The sequence below is a fragment of the Antennarius striatus genome, chromosome 7 (genome assembly GCF_040054535.1).
Source record: "Antennarius striatus isolate MH-2024 chromosome 7, ASM4005453v1, whole genome shotgun sequence".
NCBI lineage: Eukaryota > Metazoa > Chordata > Actinopteri > Lophiiformes > Antennariidae > Antennarius > Antennarius striatus.
Genome location: NC_090782.1, coordinates 20,562,960 through 20,585,703, shown reverse-complemented (window position 1 = coordinate 20,585,703; position 22,744 = coordinate 20,562,960). Strand labels below are relative to the sequence as shown.

At 41.8% G+C, this 22,744-nt stretch overlaps 2 protein-coding genes across 2 annotated transcripts; both read left to right on the top strand.

Annotated features, from left to right (window-relative positions):
- Window positions 1–4,196: 4,196 nt before the first annotated feature.
- Window positions 4,197–9,758, top strand: LOC137599098 (long-chain-fatty-acid--CoA ligase ACSBG2-like). The gene is given in 13 exon segments (XM_068319782.1): window positions 4,197–4,448; window positions 4,580–4,668; window positions 4,951–5,071; window positions 5,190–5,270; window positions 5,352–5,501; window positions 5,734–5,910; window positions 6,096–6,277; window positions 7,842–8,084; window positions 8,207–8,424; window positions 8,522–8,661; window positions 9,190–9,436; window positions 9,639–9,727; window positions 9,729–9,758. Coding segments are annotated over 13 exon segments (2,010 nt in total). The 5' UTR covers window positions 4,197–4,205.
- Window positions 9,759–12,629: 2,871 nt separating this feature from the next.
- Window positions 12,630–22,666, top strand: LOC137599458 (long-chain-fatty-acid--CoA ligase ACSBG2-like). The gene is made up of 18 exons (XM_068320411.1): window positions 12,630–12,693; window positions 13,650–13,709; window positions 14,943–15,008; window positions 15,677–15,739; window positions 16,133–16,195; window positions 16,564–16,629; window positions 16,993–17,228; window positions 18,068–18,156; window positions 19,311–19,431; window positions 19,565–19,645; window positions 19,731–19,880; window positions 20,122–20,298; window positions 20,711–20,892; window positions 21,093–21,335; window positions 21,463–21,680; window positions 21,818–21,957; window positions 22,203–22,449; window positions 22,587–22,666. Exons 1-18 carry the CDS (start codon window positions 12,630–12,632, stop codon window positions 22,664–22,666), a joined length of 2,346 nt encoding a protein of 781 aa, XP_068176512.1.
- Window positions 22,667–22,744: the final 78 nt, after the last annotated feature.

Genomic DNA, 22,744 nt, shown 5'->3' with positions numbered 1-22,744 from the left:
GAATATAAAGTAGTTGTTTGTTTTTTTTGCAGTGATACTGGGCATAACTACAACACAAAAAAGGCTATTACGAAAACATCAGTAGAAAGTTTGCGCAAAGTTACAAGTTATTTTTTCTGAAATTCATTCATTCACTCATTTTCTGCCGCTTTATCCGTTGCAGCGGGTCACGGGGAGCTGGAGCCTATCTCAGCTGGCATAGGGCGTGAGGCGGGGGACACTCCGGGCACGACGCCAGTGCACCGCGGAGCCACACACAAAGACAGACTACCACGCACACACACTCCTACGGCCAATCAACCCGAAGCGCATGCTTTTGGAGGTGGGAGGCCAGAGAACCCGGAGAGAACCCACGCAGACACGGCAGAGCATGCAAACTCCACACAGAGCGGGACTCGAACACGGAACCGCTGTGTTGTGAGGCGACAGCGCTAACCACTGCGCCACCGTGCCGTCCAGCATTTTGTCTGCCATGATTTTTAATTATGAAGTTAGTCGTATTGAAAGAATTCCATATATATGGTGTCATTAACTTATTAACTTCTTCATTGGGATATTAACAGGAATCTTTAAAAAATGTTTCATTGCTTGTCAAAATTTGTGTCCAAAGATACAGGTGGGCCTGATACACAAAACTAGATAGACCATTACTCAGTTACATTGAGTAAATGTATATTTCCTATGCATTTACTCAATGTGAGTAAATGCATAGGAAATATCAGCACAGTAAAATTAAGGAAATTGAAGGAACCAATCATGAAATACACACAATGAGCATGTGTGTAATTCTATCAAGTTTTGAAGAAGATAGGGACAGGAAGTCCCTTGTGCCAGCAAGGTGTGTACCCTCTTATTTTCCATTGGCTGGGGCAAATATATTACTCAAATTGATTATCAAAGCTGTTGATCAATCATCAAGTGATTGACTAGTAAAATTGTGGTACCATTTATTTGAAAACCAGATATTAAACTAGTTATGAAAGCAAATTTTAATGGTGTCAAAATATGGCCTGTTATTATTGTTGTTATTATTATAATGCAGGATTGATTGACACTGATGCAGCTCAGAGTGAGTTCTCACACAATTACCTCATGCAGAACTGCTACAGAGTGCATTATATTGTTCAGCCTCTATCCCTTTCCCTCCCCATGGTGACATTTCCCCGATAGATGGTCAATGCATCACCAGCGTTACGGCCCAGCCTGGTGCTTGTCCTTTTCACCCCACCGTCTGCACTGACCATCACTTGAACTTTACATGAACCCTTCCCACACGGCCACAACCGGGTCACACAGCGGTCAAAGATCTGGCAGATAGAACACAGTGCTCAATAACTTTATTAATAATATGATTTCAAATAACTGCAATGAGATGGCGTCTCATCCAAGGTGTACCCCGCCTCTCGTCTATAGCTAGCTGAGATAGGCTCCAGCTCCTGCAAGATGGATAAGTGGCTGTAGAAGAATAAATCAAATAAAAAATGGGATTAACTTGTTAACTTGCATCATGTTGCCACATGGTGGCAGCGTAACGTCAAGCTTTAAAAAAAAAAATCCAGATGAATAACTGAAGGGCAAGCCGCATTAGCACAGAGACAAGAATGTTTGCGTGTGTGTGTTATCATTGTCCACTTCATCATAGAGCAGAGGCTCCCAACCTTTCGCCCCATGGACCGGTTTAACGTCAGACAATATTTTCACGGACAGGTCTTTAAGGTGTGGCTGATAAGTACAAAAAAATAAAATGATATAACCACCATAAAAACTGGTATATCTGTGTGTATGCCATGTAAATGGAAAAGGCAACAATAAGGGGTCAGCAGTTTCTCGAGAAAATGGGAGCTTGTGCAGGGGTAGGACTGGACACAGGTAGGGGGCAGAATACTTCATCCTGGGTTGAGTAGATGATTCATTCCTTGCACAGATCAAACTGACAAATTCTCTGATGTCTTTTTCCAGTCATCCACCAGAAGCACCGATGAAGGAAGGCCAAGGTACAACCCACCTCGGGATAGCAGGTCAGCCTCTTTCAATGGACCCATTGGAGGACTTATGAGTGGACTAAATCAGCCACAAAAAGAGAGTAAGGGGAGGCCTTGCCTGGATCAGCCTGGGTCAGCTGGGCCTGGCAGACATGAGATTCTCTGTCCCAGGTTCCCAGTGTGACAAAGCAGGAGGGAGGCAGCATGGGGTCAGACTGAGAAGGAGGGTTGGCCGTAAACTGACGGAACAGGGCGTCAGGTTTTGTGTTTCTGGAAGTCAGTCAATGTGAAATTAAGCTTCCCAAAAAACAAGGTCCCCCTGGCTTGCTTGTAGGCGATTTTCAGTGGTCTGTCCGCACGATGAATGGTAGTTTGACTCCCTCCAACTAGTGACACTATTTCTTGAGGGCCAGCTTAACAGCCAGACGCTCCCGGTTCCCAACATTACAATTCTGTTCAGGGGAGGAGGGCTTGTGGGAATAAAAAGTACAAAGATGCAGTTTATGGTCTATGAGGGAACACTGAGACAGAATAGCTGTGAACCCAGTCTCAGATGCATCCACCTTCACAATGAACTGAAGCTCAGGGTCAACCTGGGTAAATATGGGAGCTGTGGTAACTCAATGCTTAAGTTCCTGGAAGGCTATGTCAGCTTCTGCTGTGCAGTGGAAGGTTTTGGTGGTAGGAGTCAGAGTAGTGAGAGGGGCTGCTAGGCAGGAATAGTTCTTAATGAACCGCCTATAGAAATTTGCAAAGCCCAAAAAGCGCTGCAAAAACTTTTGGGTTGAGGTGGGTGTAGGCAGACCAGAAACAATTTTCGCCTCAGCCGTATCTATGATTACCTGTCTGTGCACAGTGACAAAACCAAAAAACACTTTAGTTAACTGGAACTCTCTCTTCAACACCTTGACGAATACGCTGTTCTCCAAAAGTCATTGGAGAACCAAATGGATGTGCTGTTGATGAATGTTGAGATCAGATGAGAAAATTGCTTCATCCAAATAAACAAAAACAAACTGCCCTATTAAATGTCTAAGTGCGTCCTACATGAAGCACTGAAAAACTGCAGGAGCATTTTGTAAACCAAAACGCGTCACAAGGAACTCAAAATGGCCAAGTGGTGAATTGAATGCCATCTTCCACTCATCCCTCTCCCTAATCCAGTGGTGGTAGGCACTCAGGTCCAGTATTGTGAAAACCTTGTTTCCATGCAAGGGGGGGAAAAATAAGTCTATCAACAACAGGGTGTAAGTATTCTTGATTGTTATCTACTTCTAATTGCGTTTGTCGCTTTGTTAGTTCGCACAACCATAGCAAAGACCATAGCACAAGAAAATATGATCAAAGATCAAAGAAGAATAAGACAAAGGAAACTGATAAAACTCACCTTTTATCTTACTGATGATAAAAGGTGGCCTTTCATGTCTTTGATGTACGTGCTATGAACTTTATAGCTTTGATCAAATACACAGTCAGTATGTTTTTTGAGTGACAAGTGTCAGTAGTGACACATCCTTTTTGTGAAACAGTGCAAAGTATTGCAATGGGGGAAGACACAACACGTGCATGTAAGTCTTACACTTTATTAAATCATTGCAATATATACATACTTTACTGGAAGATGTAGAGATGGTGACATTCATTCATTCATTCATTCATTCATTCATTCAGATTAGACTTCTGGATTAGAATACTGCAATTCTTACAATCAAGATGTCCAAGCTCCTCTATGAGGATTTTACAATTAGCTCATAATGTAGCTGCCCGCCTACTGACTTGAACTGGGAGGAGAAACTGGGGGAGCACATCTCTCCTGTCCTGGTAAACTAACATTAGCTCCCAGTAAAAATAAAATTCAAGATTCTCATGATCACATGTAAAGGTCTTCACGATGAGGCTCTGTCTTACATGGAAAATATCACAGAACCGTATCACCGTCCCTGGGATCTTAGTCTCTGAGGATGCAGGATTTTTGAAAACCCGTCAAGCTTAGTAGAACAGAAGTTTTAGCTATCTGGCTCCTTTACTCTGGAACAACCTCTAGACTTCAGTCCGGGGGGCAGACGCCCTTACCTTATGATCACAGCAATATTTTTAATGAAGATTAGGGGGACACTGTCAGAATTTAGTTTTGCATGTGCATCACTGAAATCCCTTGGCAGCTATTTGCTTATTTATCTCTAAATGCCCTGCCTTCTAGCGAAAGCCCGGAGTTCAAAGTCCATGCCAGCAGCAGGAGAACTCCCCCTGTGGACATCCCAGGGTGACGTGGAGGTGAAACTAAGGATGGAAGATTCCGGCATGGCCGCGAGGACGGCTTTGACCATAAATGATATGTTCTCCTTGTCTGTGAAACGATTTGGTAACTACACGGCTTTCAGCTGGAAGGAGGGAGAGGAGCAGAAGACCATGACCTATAAGAAATATTACCAGGCCTGTCGCACGGCTGCCAAGAGCTTCCTTAAGGTGATTCATGTCATCGCCATCCACTGAGAAGAGCAGTCACATGCATGAAATGATCAAGCAGTATTCCCAATAAGTATTCCCTTTCCTCCCTTTTGTATTGGTCTTTAAAAGTGGGTTTCGTCTCTCTACAGCTCGGCTTGGAAAGGTATCACAGTGTCGGCATCTTGGGTTTCAACTCCACCGAGTGGTTTATCGCCGACATTGGAGCCATCCTGGCAGGGTGAGTCCCGCTCTCATTCCATTTTGGTTGTGTGTGTGTCATTTCAAAATGTTTTCATAAACATTGAACCAGTTCGGCCCTCAGCTTGTAGCAAATTTGGCCCTCTGTGTATTTAACTTTGACATCACCGCTCTGTAGAGAAGTTGAAATTATTATTGGTATGATCATCTTTTAATCCACTATTTGGAAGCTGGTTTATTGATACAAACCTTCCAGAATATCTCTAGGGGTACAACATGTTGAAGAGACGATGTTAAATCAGGCTTGTCATATGTGTTGCAGTGGGTTTGGTGTGGGGATCTACACCACCAACTCTGCTGAAGCCTGCCAGTATGTAGCAGAAAACTCCAAGGCCAACATCATTGTGGTGGAGAACAACAAACAGCTGGAGAAGATCCTTCAGGTGAGATCAGAACGTGTGAGATGAATTCTGGTTCTGTAGAAATCAGCGCACTGACTCACTTTCTCATTACCTGCAAGCAATCCATTATGTACTCATGTTTTATTTTGTTTGCTGAAAGATTGAAGACCAGCTACCACACTTAAAAGCAATTATCCTATACAGAGATGAAATGGAGGAGAAGAGACCAAATCTATACTCAGTAAGGATTTGATGGGCATATGAGTAATATGAAATATTTCAACTAGCCAACATCTTCTCAGTGATTTTGTTTGTGCTGCAGTGGGACGAGTTCATGAAGCTCGGATGTGATGAGCCTGAAGAACCCCTTGATGCTATCATCTCCAGTCAGAAGCCCAACCAATGCTGCACGCTCATCTATACCTCAGGAACCACAGGACAGCCCAAAGGAGTCATGCTCAGCCATGATAACGTAAGAGATGTGACATAAGTTTGGCTACTTAGATATGTTACAACAAATTTCACTCGAGGGATTGAAAAATGTGCTCATTAGGTAATTTGCTTTGTAAGTTTTTTCCCATGAAAGCAATGGCCCACCATCCCACAGCATGATGGTCCATCAGTCAGAGCCAAGTCAGTGGAATTTTTTTTGTGATACACATATCAGCAACATGCCCATGACTTGTCTTCTTCTTTCTCCTCAGATAACCTGGACTGCACTATCTGTCAGCCGCTACGCAAATCTGAAGGAACCCCATCTAAATCAGGAGGTGGTGGTCAGCTACCTGCCACTCAGTCATATCGCCGCACAGATGATCGACATCTGGATCATCTTGAAAATCGGAGGGAAGACTTGCTTTGCTCAGCAAGATGCACTGAAGGTGAGACACATCCACTGTACCTATGAGTCATGACTATACAAATCCAGGACTACTAAAAATAAACCGGCCATTGTTTACTGCAAAGCTTTGAGTGCAATTCTATCAATGGACAGTATTTTCATACAGACATAAGATAGAAGCAGATTCTTCTCTTTTTTGAGGGATGTTTGTGTTTCCTCTATCAGGGCTCTCTAGTAAACACCATGAATGAGGTGCATCCCACTGCGTTCCTGGGCGTCCCACGTGTCTGGGAGAAGATGCAAGAAAAAATGAAACTCGTTGGAGTCCAGTCTTCAACCATGCGCAAGAAGATGGCTGCCTGGGCCAAAGATATTGGTCTGCAATATAATCTGGCCAAAATGAATCAGTACGTATAAGTGATGAGGATAGATAGAGTTTATGTTGATGCCCTGACTCCAACATCAGTCATGAGTGATTTGAGAGAAGACTTTGCATTCCGAAATAGCGCAGACAATTAATTTGTTTCCCTCATATTCTAATTTTTTCTTATAAATAAGTAATAAAGTTCCTAAAACTCATCCTGTGGGGACCATGCATTCATAGTGCCCCCAGGATGAGTTTTAAGAAACACTGCATGGTGTTTTTTTTGTTCAGGCCAATTGACAAGTTGATCAGGTCATGCAATAGGCAGTCTGTGTTTGTGTTGAGATATTTGTTCACCAAGTATAGACAGGATAAGTATAGAAAAGACGGTATGACTTAAGCAAGTAACTTTATTGTACAAAAATAACGCAGCTGGGTCAATATTTGTGCTGCATTAGCACTTCATTCTTCTGAATACAATTGTCAAACTTTAAGTTTGAGCTGGGATGCTCAGACATTCCTCTCCCCAGACATCTCCACCAACTCCTCCAGGAGGATCCCAAGGCTTTAGTCAGGGGTCTGCCTCTGGGTCTCCTCCCTGATGAACATGCGTGGAATACTCTCAATCTTACCTTTTCGGTCATTGCCCAGAGCTTAAGACCATAGGTGAGGGTTGGATTGTGGACAGAGTTGTAAATGGTGAGTTTCACCTTGTGGCTCACAAATTTCCCCACTGTGGGACAATAAAGGTTTATCTTTACCTTATTTTATTTCCCATTTCATCCCTACGGACCACTAGAGCAACCGCATCACTGTGAACACCACACCGATCACCTGTCTATTCCCTGTTTCAGTTTTGAGCAGTTCAAGAATCTCTGATACTCAGATACTTGAACTCCTCTGTTTGAGGGGCTCCTCTCCAGCTCAGATTGGGCCCTCCACACTTTTTCTGCTGAGGACCATGGTCTCAGATTTATAGATTTATATCGCCGCTTCACACCCAACACTCTTCGTCACTTGGATGCACCTACAGATTCTGTCCAAAAACGTTATGAACAGAACCGGTGATAAGGGGCAGTCGTGGCGGAGTCCAACCACAACTGGAAGTGAGTCTGACTTACTGCTGGCAATGTGAACCAGACTCTGATTCCAGAATACAGAGACTGAACATCCCATAAAGATGAGACGTCCACCCCATACTCCAAAAGCACTACCCAATGGATGGCTGGGGCGACACGGTTGTAAGCCTTCTCCAGGTCAAAAAAGTACTGGTTGAATAAACTCCTATGCTCCCTCCAGCAGCCTCAGAAGAGTATAGAAGTAGTTCAGTGTTCCACGACCAGGGCGAAAACTGCGTTGTTCTTACTGGATCTGAAGGGTAACTAACAGGGTCCTCTCCAGGAGAGTCCGGCAGTTTGTTGGAACACACTCTTTGGTCCCTCCTTCATAAAAAGGAGAAACACCCCAGTCTGCCACTCTAGAGGCTCTGTACCTGTCATCAACGCAATATTGCAGAGACGTAGCCGTGACAACAATATAACATCCAGAGGCTTGAGATACTCATTGCAAACATTCTCATTTGCTTGTTTTTGCATCTTCCTCCTCAGGGCTGGACATGTTGGCCGAATACCGATCAAATACCATTTAGCCAAAAAGCTTGTGTTCAAAAGGGTTCGTAAGGCTCTCGGCCTTGAGCGTTGCACTAAGTGCTTCACAGGCGCTGCTCCCATCACCAAAGACACACTGGAGTTCTTCCTCAGCCTTAATATTCCCATCTATGAGCTCTATGGAATGAGCGAGAGCACTGGCCCTCACACTTTCTCCCTCGCTGCAGCCTTCAGACTCACCAGGTGATTTCTTCTTTCTTTTTCTTTTTTTTCTTCTAACCTCATTAAATTTCTTTTCGTTGACAAATCCAATTCGACATTTGATGGTGAATTTCCATTTTTAAATTTTTTTATTTGTCTCACAGTTGTGGTAAAGAACTTCCTGGGTGCAAGACAAAGTTACACAACCCAGACGAAAATGGAATTGGCGAGATCTGTTTCTGGGGCCGTCATGTCTTCATGGGTTACCTCAACATGCCCGAAAAGACTGACGAGACTGTAGATGCAGAGGGATGGGTGCACTCTGGCGACCTGGGCAAACATGACAAGGATGGATTCCTCTACATCACTGGAAGAATTAAAGGTTTGAATTCTGTATTTCCTGTTTGAGCAATACAACTTAAAAGGCTATCCTTAGACTTTTCCTTTAATCTGTGAGTACATTTCTGTTGATTTCCCAGAGATGATCATCACCGCAGGAGGAGAGAACGTTCCTCCTGTTCTCATAGAGGATGCAGTGAAGGAGGCCCTGCCACTCATCAGCAATGCCATGCTGGTCGGAGACAAGAGGAAGTTTCTTTCTATACTTCTCACCATCAAGGTAAGTCTACAGACTCTAACCTGGGTTTAGTTTTATGAAATTCAAAAAAGCACTGCTAATTTGATTATTGTTTTATGAATCTACCCAATATGTTCTCCCTTGCTACATTCAAACTTTCATGAATGTCTCACCGAGTACTTGCTTTTATAAAGACCAATATAAAAGGCTGGTGACCAGTGAATCGTGTCAACACTACAATCCATTACCAGCGCTATCTGGAGATGTGCATTTCAAAACATGACTGATTGTTAGCATTTACGCATATTCCCTTCATTGAAAGAAAAATGACCTTCCACAAGAGAGTCATGGGCATTTCTCCCTTGATGCAGCCATCTAGTGGTGAATTTGCAGTACTACACTCACTAATATCCAGTGAAGTGTAGTCGGCTGAGATGGCCTCAAGCTGACCTGTGACCCATAAGGTGGATAAACGGCTGTAGATGACAAAAAAGAAAGTACTTGAGAAGATGGATAATGTGTGAGGCAACATGAATGAGAAAATGAAATCAACGGTACTTATCTCTCCAGTCTCAGGTAAACGCAGAGTCAGGCGACCCTGAGGATGAGCTGACTGCAGAAGCTCTAGAGATCTGTCGGAAGCTGGGCAGCAGCGCCATGCGAGTCTCAGAGATCGTAGAGGGTCGAGATAAAGTGATCCACGATGCCATTCAGGACGGAATCAACCGTGTTAATAAGAAGGCAACCTCCAATGCTCAGCGCATTCAGAAGTGGGTCATTCTGGATCGGGATTTCTCCGTATCAGGAGGGGAACTCGGTGAGTGGGACTGGGATGTAACATAGATCTTGACTTTTGGAATTATGAAATAGCATATTTACAATGCAGTGCCTGGAATTTGAAATAATCCTGAGCTACAAAAAGGTGTTTTGACACTCAAGACTACTCACAAAAATGGTTCATTTATAATTTGCTTTATTGTATGAGCTAAATCTTGTGAATTCTTTGTCTTGTTCAACAGGTCCTACCATGAAGCTAAAGAGGCCAGTGGTGGTGGAAATGTACAAGGAGCAGATTGAGAACTTTTATCAGGACCTGGCAACTCCAACAGACACCTAACAACCCACTTCCTGCAAAATAGGCAGGGAGTTCCAGAATCATTTAGTTGATCTGTTTTTACTGCCATTCACTCAAGTTTTGATTACCTTAGTTTTTGGCTTTTCTGTCTTGGTTTGTTTGTGGGTGCTATCCAAAAGGAAAGTGAAAAAAGCTCATTGTGAAATAGCTTTGTGGTTTATGAATTCAACTATTTATTTGGATAAAAATAGGATAGATGAAGTAGCTGCCATTGTACATAAGACGGTTCATCACTCTGCTTTACTTGAAATAGAAGAGAAAATCCAACAACAGGTTTATGGTAAAGGTGGACTGTTTTTGATCATATTTATATTCAGTTTGCCAAAGAACGTGTGGGCTAAATTGAAATTTGACAAGGTGTGAAATTCCGTTCAACGGTGGTCCTTTGTGCATGCTCGGTATTTTTCTTCATCTGTCAGTTGAATTCCAAAGGAAATGATTTATTTTTTACATTTCTTACTGCAGTATTTACATTAAGTCAACAATGGCTAAAAGTATTATGGGGTGTTTTGAAGTCTATCTCTTATCTAGCATCCAAATGTAGATTTCTGTCTTAAATTAGTTATGGAATAAAAGTTGGTCAAGCTGATACACTGACCCCTGTGTTTTCCTTGTTTTTGATCTATTTATCGATATATCTGAATATGAAGTATTTGCTGTGTTTAGCAATGATACAGGGTATAAATACAACACAAAAAGGCCATTACTAAAACAATTCTGGAAAGTTTGATTGCTCAAAGTCAAAAGTTATTTTGTCTGCCATGATGTTTAATTTTGAAGTCAGTTGTATTGAAAGACTTCCAGATCTGTTCTAATATGGTGTCATGAACTTATCAACTTCTTATATGACAAATAAACAGCATCTTAACAAACAATCTTAATAAATACTTCATTGGATGGCAAAGTTTGAGCCCAAAGACACAGATGGGCCTGGTACACAAACTAGATACCGTAGATCATTGTCTCAGTTATTGCTCAATATGGGAAAATGCGTAAGAAATATCTGCACCGGAAAAATAAGAAAACTGAAGGAACCAATTACGATATACAGTACACACAATTAGCACAATTCTTCTCTATCAAGTTTTGAAGGAGAAAGGGACAGAATGAATTGTTCGTAGATTTAAGTGTGTGCGTGAGTGGTTGTTTGTCTTTTGTTCATAAGTCTACGAAGATAGGATCCAGCAAACCCGTGACCCATGTAAGCAGAGACAGCGGTTAAGAAGATGATTGAATGAAAGTTAACTAATTCAAAATAGGTATTTCTGATGTTTTCTCACATCCAAATGTCTGTTACTACTACTCATAACTTATATTGCAAACTACTGTAAATGAAATGATTCTGTATTTTTGTGTTTCCTTACATGTTTCTGAAATCCCTTGGTAACCATTTGTTTATTGTTTACTAAAGAATTTTCCCTGTTTTCTATTTCCCTCTTAGTGCCAGCAACACCACAACCTTCCACGTGAACAACTCTGAGTGATGCAGAGGTAGAGTTAACAATTGGTGAGTGGTTGTTTGTCTTTCATGTGACTTGGTGGCGAACTGACATCGCGCTCGGAGTGTCCCCTGCCTCTTATTCGTAAGTCTACTGGATACCCCTTGACCCAGCTACCCCTTGACCCTATAATGTACCAGCACCTTGTACCAGCAAGGTGTACAACCATTTACTTTCCATTGGCTAGGGCAAATATATTATTCAAATGGATTATCATCAAGTGATTCATGAGTAAAATTGTGGTAGCATTCATTTGAAAACAAGATATCATACTAGTTATGAAAGCAAATTTCAATGGTCCCAAAATATGGCCTGTTATTATTGTTGTTATTATTATAATGCAGGATTGATTGACACTGATGCAGCTCAGAGTGAGTTCTCACACAATTACCTCATGCAGAACTGCTACAGAGTGCATTATATTGTTCAGCCTCTGTCCCTGTCCCTCCCCATGGTGACATTTCCCCGATAGATGGTCAATGCATCACCAGCGTTACGGCCCAGCCTGGTGCTTGTCCTTTTCACCCCACCGTCTGCACTGACCATCACTTGAACTTTACATGAACCCTTCCCACACGGCCACAACCGGGTCACACAGCGGTCAAAGATCTGGCAGATAGAACACAGTGCTCAATAACTTTATTAATAATATGATTTCAAATAAGTGTACTGAGATGGCATCTCGTCCGGGGAGTACCCAGCTGAGACAGGCTCCAGCTCTTGCAAGCCTTCCAAACCCCACAGTAGGAATAAATATTCCTTGCACAACTGGTGTTGACAAATTCCCTGATGTCTTTGTCCACAATCAACAGCAAGGTGTAACCCTGCTGTTGATAGACTCAGCTTTTTTCCTGAAGAATGTTGTCTTTTTATAATTGTCTTTGTCCTTCTGTTAAGTTTTTTCACACAGAGAGTAGATCAGAGCACAAAGAGTAGACAAAGGAGACTAAATTGATCAACTCCCCTTTGAATCTTACTGAAGATAAAATAGCCTTACATATCTTTGATGTATATGATGAACTTTATGGCTTTGATCAAATAAAGAACTGATTGCCCTAATAATATACTGTGCCGAGCGCACAAAATGGACAATGTGTGATGTCATTTTACATTCCATGCTTAACTAGAAGGGGTTTGAGTGTAATTCATTATGGACTTAATTAGACACAGTAATATTTGTCGATATGTTCCTGATAACAGCCTGTTGATAGGGGGTAGCTTTCATTCCCCTCAAAAATCCCTTGTGCATATTAACAATGCAACTGAAGATAAAAGGTTGAGTTGCTACCTATCTTTGATGTACATGGTAGGAACATTATGGCTTTGATCAAATATAACTATATAGGATTGTGTTTTCTTAGTGACAAACGTCAACGATGACGACTCCATGCTGTGTACATGTGGAAAATATCGCTGTGCTTGAAGATGAAATATGTCTATGTAAGTCTGTACACATTTGTATATACAGTAATCCCTCGCACATTCCCGCATCAACACGCATAATTTCACCTCATCACGGATTTTTTAGCAGGAAGTCGAGCATTCTATTGTCTTACGGCATACGGAAGTGTGCTACATTCCGTGAGTCTCGGAACGCAACGCACTTCCGTGAGACACAAAAGTGCTTTAAACAGTCGATAAGAGTGTGGGAAAAGGAAATACAGAGAGACGGTGGTTTACTATCAGTATGGGGAGGGTTCATAAATGTTTAAATTATTGTAAATAATAAGATAAATAGTTTGTCGCTCTATCACGTAATTTGTTATTCACTTGTGGCTCCTGGAATGCATTAACCGTGAGTAACAAGGGCGCACTGTATAATGTATTGTACTCCCTGTACTTTATGATGTTTGTAATAGATTACATGTACTTCCTTTTAGTTCTTACGAGATAAGAATGAGTATGTTAGCATTAATGAAGCCTCTCCTCCCAGCCATGTTAACACTCATATAGCACCTGATAGCAGGCTTGGAGGTGGCATGGCAGCTATCTGCAACTTCATCACTAATTTAGTGATGAAGCTAAATTAGCCACTTTTGAGGGTCTTACCATGAACGCGCTACATTCCTCAAATAAATAAATTGATTCTACTGAATTTGTAATGGGCGACACGGTGGTGCAGTGGGTAGCATTGTCGCCGCACAGCGGTTAAGATGAATGAATGAATGAAAGTTAACTAATACAAAATGTGTACAGTATCTCCGGTGTTTTCTCACATTCAAAAGTCTGTTACTACTACTCATAACTCATAGCAAATGAAATGAAATGACACTGTATTTTTGTCCTAATGAAGATCATCAATATGTGTTTCCTTGAATGTGTCTGAAATCACTTGATAACTATTTGCTTATTTACTAAAGAATTTTTCCTGTTTTCTATTTCCTTCTTGTTGACAGCAACACCACATCCTACCCCGTCCACATCTTTGAGTGATGCAGAGGAAGAGTTTACGATTGGTGAGTGGTTGTTTGTCTTTCATGTGGCTCAGTGGTGCACTGACATTGCGCCTGGAGGTGTCCCCTGCCTCTTGTCCGCAAGTCCGCTAGGATATGATCCAGCTACCCCCTGACTCGTGTAAGCAGAAGCAGCGTGTGTGCACTGCCTTCCGAGACTCACTGTTCTTCTGGCAACTTTAATACAAAAGTATTTTTAAACAGTCTGTGATAACCCGTGTTGTTGTTTTGTGTGTGTGTTGCCCTGAGTTTGCCTACGTGTGTGTGTTCTGCATGTGTTTGCAAGACTAAGAAAGGGGCATGAGAGTGAGAATGAGAGTGTAAGCAGGAGATCGTAGTCAGTTCTTGTTCCTTGTTAAGGCTGGACACCAAATTAAGACCATTCAAAGAATATTGTGTGTGTCATCCTGGCCCACCATAAGAAACACTGGTGGCGTTACAAGTCTGAGAGTGTGGGAAAAGGCAATACAGATATAAAGTGGTTTAATATAGGTATGGCGAGGGTTCATAAACGTTTAAAATACAGTAAACAATAAAATAAATCCTCGGTCGATATTTTGCAGAATTTCATGTTTTGCGGTTGATCCTGGAACGCATTAACCACAAGTAACGAGGGATTACTGTAATCCAAAATATGTATCTCCTGTGTTTTCTCTCATTCAAAAGTCTGTTACTACTATTCATAACTTATATTGCAAATGAAATGAAATGACACTGTATTTTTGTCCTAATGAAGATCATCAATGTGTGTTTCCTTGTATGTTTCTGAAATCCCTTGGTAGCCATGTTTACTAAAACAAATTCCTTTTTTTTTTTTTTGTCCCTCTTAGTGCCACCAGAAACATCACAACCTACCTTGTCAACTCCTTTGAGTGATACAATTGGTGAGTGGTTGTTTGTCTTTCATGTGCTTTAGCGGTGCCCGAGTGTCCCCTGCCTGGTGTCCATAAGTCCATCAGGACAGGATCCAGCTACCCTGTGACCCTTATAAGCAGAAACAGCAGTTAAGAAGATGAATGAATGAAGGTTAACTAATCCAAAATGCATGCTTCCCTGTTTTCTCACATTCAAAGTCTGTTACTACTATTCATAACTTATTTTGCAGATGAAATGACATGATGCTGTATTTTTGTTGTAATGAAGATCACCAATATATGTTTCCCTGAAATACCTTGGGAACCATTTGTAAACCATTATTTATTAAAACATCTTCCCTGTTTTCTATTTCCTTCTTAGTGCCAGCAACACCAAAACCTTCTCCTTCAACATCTCTGAGTGATGCAGAGGCAGAGTTAACAATTGGTGAGTGGTTGTTTGTCTTTCATGTGACTTAGCGGTGCACTGACATCGCACCCTGAGGGTGCAATACTGCCTCTTGTCAGTAAGTCTACTGGGATAGGATCCACCATGTAAGCAGAAACACCGGTTAAGAAGATGTCAGTAAGTCATCTTCAGATTACCACCGCCAAGATAGGGCGTGAGGCGGGGGACACTCCGGGCACGACGCCAGTGCACCGCGGAGCCACACACAAAGACACACAACCATGCACACACACACTCATTCCTACGGGCAATTTGGAACGGCCAATCAACCTGACGCGCATGCTTTTGGAGGTGGGAGGAAGCCGGAGAACCCGGAGAGAACCCACGCAGACACGGGGAGAACATGCAAACTCCGCACAGAGCGGGACTCGAACCCGGGTCCGCCATGTTGTGAGGCGGCAGCACTAACCATCGTGCCGCCCGGTTAAGAAGATGAATGAATGAAAGTTAACTAATACAAAATAAGTATCTCTGATGTAACTACTATTCATAACTTATTTTGCAGATGAAATGACATGATTCTGTATTTTTGTCGTAATGAAGATCACCAATATGTGTTTCCCTGAAATACCTTGGGAACCATTTGTAAACCATTATTTATTAAAACATCTTCCCTGTTTTTTCCTTGTTTTCTATTTCCTTCTTAGTGCCAGCAACACAACCTTCTCCGTCAACATCTCTGAGTGATGCAGAGGCAGAGTTAACAATTGGTGAGTGGTTGTTTGTCTTTCATGTGGAATAGCGGTGCACTGACATCGCACCCTGAGGGTCCCCTGCCACTTGTCAGTAAGTCTACTCGGATACGATCCAGCTACCTTGTGACCCATGTAAGCAGAAACAGTGGTTAAGAGGATGAGTGAATGAAGGTTAACTAATCCAAAATGCATGTATCTCCGGTGTTTTCTCACATTCAAAAGTCCGTTACTACTATTCATAACTTTTTTTGCAGATGAAATGACATGATACTGTATTTTTTTCGTATTTAAGATCATCAATATGTGTTTCCCTGAAATACAAATGGTTAACCATTTATAAACCATTATTTATTAAAACATCTTCCATTTTTTCCCTCTTTTTTCCCCTGTTTTCTATTTCCTTCTTAGTGCCAGCAACACAACCTTCTCCGTCAACATCTCTGAGTGATGCAGAGGCAGAGTTAACAACTGGTGAGTGGTTGTTTGTCTTTCATGTGGCTTAGCGGTGCACTGACATCGCACCCTGAGGGTCCCCTGCCTCTTGTCAGTAAGTCTACTACGATAGGATCCAGCAAACCTGTGACCCATGTAAGCAGAAACAGTGGTTAAGAAGATGAGTGAATGAAAGTTAACTAATACAAAATAAGTATCTCTGATGTTTTCTCACATTAAAAAGTCTGTTACTACTATTCATAACTTATTTTGCAGATGAAATGACATGATACTGTATTTTTGTAGTAATGAAGATCATCAATATGTGTTTCCCTGAAATACCTTGGTAACCATTTGTAAACCATTATTTATTAAAACATCTTCCCTGTTTTCTATTTCCTTCTTAGTGCCAGCAACACCAAAACCTTCTCCTTCAACATCTCTGAGTGATGCAGAGGCAGAGTTAACAATTGGTGAGTGGTTGTTTGTCTTTCATGTGGCTTAGCGGTGCACTGACATCGCACCCTGAGGGTCCCCTGCCTCTTGTCAGTAAGTCTACTTGGATAGGATCCAGCAAACCTGTGACCCATGTAACCAGAAACAGCGGTTAAGAAGATGAATGAATGAAAGTTAACTAATACAAAATAAATATCTCTGATGTTTTCTCACATTCAAAAGTCTGTTACTACTATTCATAACTCATATTGCAAATGAAATGATACTGTATTTTCATCCCAATGAAGTTCATCAATATGTGTTTCCTTTGCATGTTTCTGAGGTCCTTTGGTAACCATTTGCTTATTGTTTCCCTCTTTTCTTTCCCCTCTTATTGCCAGCAGCAGCACAACCTTCTGTATTAACAACTCTGAAGGATGGAGAAGTAGAGTTAAGAATTGGGGATTCGGAGACGTCTGCTGAAAAACCTCTTACCATTCATGATATGTTTATGTTGTCCCTGGAGCGCTACGGCGACCAACCAGCTCTCAGTCTTAAAGTAGAAAGGAAATGGACAGACGTGGACTATAGGGAATACTACCTGATCTGTCGCCAGGCTGCCAGGAGCTTCCTGAAGGTGATTTAGTTGTTTTAAACTTTTTTTTAGTATCCACCTAAACAAGAGTCATATACATTAAATGATCAAACAATTTCAGTACAGGTATACCACGCCTAAAATTCTTGATTATACGTTGATTGTATGTTTTCACAAAAAATACAAGGAAAAATATAAAATCACGTTTTGCGGCATTTTACTCGATAATATCAATTTCCGGATTTGTTTTATGACTTCAAAAAAGGCTTTTATTTATCATTGGTTGATAAATGAAGCTTCTGCGATGTACGGTATGCATTGCCAAGTTGTATTTGTAAGTTTAGATCTTTTTCTCGACTAAATTCAAACTTAAAACATTTCTGTTTAAGCTTAAAATAGATAAGCATTAACCTCCCACTTGGGTGGCCATTTGTCAACGGTTCTGTTCCTGATTGTTGCAGACTGAATTTTAGGTGCTACATTGTGCCTGAGGGTCACGTAACCTTTTTGTGGATGATGTGGTCCTGATAGCTTCATCGCACTGGAACCTCTGTCTTTGGGATGGTTTGCAGGAAATATTAAATGGCTGTGATGAAGATCAGCAGGTAGTAAATCAGAGATAAACCAATTGATCTTGGCAACGTCTGCAGTGATACGGGCGCTGTATCAGTCTGCTGAAAAATTACACTTGTATGCGTTTATGAGCTACGATTATGATATACAGTGCGTCCTCGTTCCTCAACAACCACACGCGATTAACGGATTCCGCGATAGAGCGACAAACTATTTATCTTATTATTTACGGTAAATTAAACATAACATAAATCCAGTTATGTGCAACTCGGAACACACATTTAAACTTAGGTGTTGTCGCTCTACAGCTCGGCTTGCAGCGGTTCCACGGTGTCTGCATCCTGGGCTACAACTCTCCCGAGTGGTTCATCGCCAACATTGGAGCCATCCTGGCGGGGTAAGTCTTTTTTGTCTACATTTAATTCGATATTAAATGTAAACAGGTTATGGGATAGGCTGACCTTAGGCTATTGATACAAGGCCTTCCAGCATATCTCTAGGGGAGAGTCTAAATGAAATGCAGTGCAACAGTGATTCCCAAAGTGAAGGGTTGCGCCCCCTAGGGGGCAGTTGCTGAGGGGGCATGGGGGAATGAATGAATCAAAAATTGACACAGCCAGCATAACACGGACAACTTTCGGATCAGGATGTGTAAATGTACAGCAGAAGATGAAGCACTGTCCGATGTGCCTCCAAAGCAATTATCTTCCCTAACAAAGATGTGAAGATATGATCCAGACCGCAAAGACGAGTCACTTGAGTTTTGTCAGAAAAAAACTTGCAAACTGCCATTGTCAGCAGGCTGTCTTTACTATTAATTCAATCAACTTTTATTTGTAAAGCGCAGACATTTCAAAACGCTTTAACAGGGAAGGAAACCCAGCAGAACCCTGCAGAGCAAGCAGAAGTGACAGCGGCAGGGGAAAACTCCCTCATTGAAGAAGAAGCTCTGGGCAGGACCCAGACTCTGGGGGGTGGTCATCCCTCTTGACCGGTTGGGTCGGAAAGGAAATACACTGGGGATAGAGACAGGGCAAGAAAAAGAGAGAGAGACAGAGTAGCAGATAGAATTGTAGTCAGTGTATAAAGTTGAACTCTAGTCGCTGAAGTGGAGACAGGACATTCAGGCCTTTGGATTTCCTGTCTTCTATACTTGTTCCCCACATAGATAGTGGCAGTATCTTGCAAGCTTGTGAAGCATCAATGTATTATGAGCAAGAAAAAGCAAAGAAAAGAAATAACAAAACCTAAAGTGATTAATGTAACTCTCTTTAACAGGAAAGACAAAGAAAGTACCCTCAGCAGTCTAGGCCTGTAGCAGCTTATCCAACGGAAGCTGTGTTGTTCCTAATTGTAAGCTTCATCAATGAGAAAAGTTTTGAGTAGCCAGATAGCTAAAACTTCTGCCTCCTGTTCTACTCTTAAAAGACCTAACGGGTCACCAAAAACGTTCTTGTGTAGCAAAAGGGGGGCCCGCAAAAAATGTTTGAGAACCACAACAGTACATGTTTAAGAGACGATGTTAAATCAGACTTGTCATATGTGTTGCAGTGGGTGTGCAGTGGGGATATATACCACCAACTCTGCTGAAGCCTGCCAGTATGTAGCAGAACACTGCGAAGCCAACATCATTGTGGTGGAGAACAAGAGACAGCTGCACAAGATCCTTCAGGTGAGATCAGAACATGTGAGATGAATTCCGCTTCTGTAGTCGAGTTAGTAGAAATCCGCACACTGACCCACTTTCTCATTACCTGCAAGCGATCCATTATGTTCTTGTGCTTTTTTTTTTTTTTTGCTGACAGGTTGAAGACCAGCTACCACACTTAAAAGCAATAATCTACTACAGAGGCGAAGTGAAGGAGAAGAGATCAAATCTATACACAGTAAGCATTTGATATGCATGAGAAATATGAGAAAATGTATTTCAGCCAGTCGACATCTTCTCACTGATTCTTTTTTGTTCTGCAGTGGGCCGAGTTCTTGTTGCTCGGACGTGATGAGCCTGAAGAACCCCTTGATGCTATCATCTCCAGTCAGAAGCCCAACCAATGCTGCACGCTCATCTATACCTCAGGAACCACAGGACAGCCCAAAGGAGTCATGCTCAGCCATGATAACGTAAGAGATGTGACATAAGTTTGGCTACTTAGGTTTCTGAGATACAGGGCAGCAAATTACACTTGAGGAATTGACAAATGTACTGATGTGCTCATTATACTATATTATTATATATTATATTATAATATTATTAATTCATTCATTTATCTTATCTGGTTCTTTCACTTTACTGGGTCACAGGGGTTTGCCTAGCCAGCTGCAGACCATCATATGAACCACAAGTCTTCTTCTTTCTCCTCAGATAACCTGGACTGCACTATCTATCAGCCGCCACGCGAATCTGAAGGAACCCCCTCAAGCTCAGGAGGTGGTGGTCAGCTACCTGCCACTCAGCCATATCGCCGCACAGATGATCGACATCTGGATCATCATGAAAGTCGGAGGGAAGACGTGCTTCGCTCAGCCAGACGCACTGAAGGTGAGACACATCGACTGCGTCTTTTTCATTCATTTTCATCCGCTGTCGCGGGTCGCGGGGAGCTGGAGTGTATCCCAGCGTGTTAAATCAATTAAATCAATTTGTTAAATCAATTTGAAAACTCTTAAGTCATAAATATACAAATCCAGGGCTGCTAAAATTACATGGGTCATTGTTTTCTGCGGAGCTTTGAGATAAATACTATCAGTGAACATTGGTTTTTCATACAACGAAAAAGGACTGAAATCTGTCACAGTATTGTTAATCAATGCAGTATATTGTTTTACGTTGAAGAAATTTCATGCCTGATAACACATTTGCGATAGTAGATGCATGGAAAAGATGCTGGATAGTTTTTGTTGGTTTTGAAGGAGCTGTAACCCACAGATGTTGTTTGTGTTTCCTCTATCAGGGCTCTCTAGTAAACACCATGAAGGAGGTGAACCCCACAGCCTTCATGGGCGTCCCCCGTGTCTGGGAGAAGATGCAGGAAAAGATGAGAAATGTCGGAGAGCAGTCTCCAATGATACTCAGGAGGGTGGCTGCCTGGGCCAAAAGAGTTGGTCTGGAGGCAAATCTGACCAGGATGAATCCGTACGTATGTTACGAGATTTGGATGAAGATAATATTCTATTATTATATATTATATAATAATACAAATATTATCATTGTACCGGCAAATTCAGACATCCAGACAGACTTTAAAATAGATCATGACATTTTGTGTCAGGTTATATGTCAGTGTTCAATTTTTATGTTCACATTGGCTTTTTATGGGGTGTGTTTCTCCTCAGGAACGGAGAAGCTGGCCGAAAACCAATCAGCTTTCACTTAGCCAAATTCCTTGTGTTCAAAAAGATTCGTAAGGCTCTCGGTCTCGAGCGTTCCAGATTGTGTTTCACTAGCGCCGCTCCCATCAGCAAAGACACACTTGAGTTCTTCCTCAGCCTTAATATTCCTCTGTATGAAATCTATGGAATGAGCGAGAGCACCGGCCCTCACACCGTCTCCCTTCCTGGAATCTTCAAGCTCACCAGGTGATTTCTTTACTTACCTCATTTTGATGTGTCAGAAAATTCCCCTTATTTTGACAAATTCAAATTTGCTATGTATTAACATTTGATTGTTAATTTATATTTTGAAATTTTCTGGTTTGTCTTACAGTTGTGGTAAAGAAATTCCTGGGTGCAAGACGAAGTTACACAACCCAGACGAAAATGGAATTGGTGAGATCTGTTTATGGGGCCGTCACGTCTTCATGGGTTACCTCAACATGCCCGAAAAGACCGAGGAGACTCTGGATGCAGAGGGATGGCTGCACTCTGGTGACCTGGGCAAACACGACAATGATGGATTCATTTACATCACTGGAAGAATTAAAGGTTTGAATTCTAGATTTCGTGTAGAGCAAAAAATACCAGATTTAGGAGACTCGCCGACAGAAATATCAAGCGATAGAACATTTTTTTTCCTCATTATTGAACTTTTCATGAAACTGTGGTTGTACTGTTGATTTCAGAGATGATCATCACCGCAGGAGGAGAGAATGTTCCTCCTGTTCCTATTGAGGATGCAGTGAAGGAGGCCCTGCCGCTCATCAGCAATGCCATGCTGGTTGGAGACAATAGGAAGTTTCTATCACTGCTGATAACCCTCAAGGTAAGTTTGGGGACTTGACCCAAAAGACAGATGTATTAAAAGCTTCAGAAAATATATGCATGTACATCGTTTCAGTTTGATTTATGCTTAATCACAGTCAAAAGAGTGCTGGACATTTCTGCATGGATGTTACACAGTGTAGGGATAACAATACAATACTTGAATAGTGAACATTTTCCACGAAACCCTCTCAATACATTGAAATTACAAAAAGTCAATTAAATTTAAATATATTTGTTACCCAGACTCAGGTAAACACAGAGACAGGCGACCCTGAGGATGAGCTGACTCCAGAAGCTCTAGAGATCTGTCGGAAGTTAGGCAGCAATGCCACACGAGTCTCACAAATCATAGGAGGTCGAGATAAATTTATCCACGATGCCATTACGGTCGGAATCAAACAAGTTAACGAGAAGGCAACCTCCAATGCACAAAAAGTTCAGAGGTGGGTGATTCTCGCTGAGGATTTCTCCATCTCTAGAGGAGAACTGGGTAAGTGGAACTGGGATAAGCGTGGCTCTTGGTTTTTAAACAATAACAGTGCAGTCACTAAAAAATTTGTTGAAGACACAATGCAGCAGCTGGTGCTTGAGATAATCCTCTTTTTTTTGTTTTTAATCCTTCAACAGGTCCTACCATGAAGCTAAAAAGGTCAGTGGTGTTGGAGAATTACAAGGACCTGATTGACAAGCTTTATTTGGAACCATAACGTTCTCCCATGACAAGTTCTCAACCTCCAAGATATGCAGACATGATATTGGCAAAAAAAATGTTTTGTCTATTTACA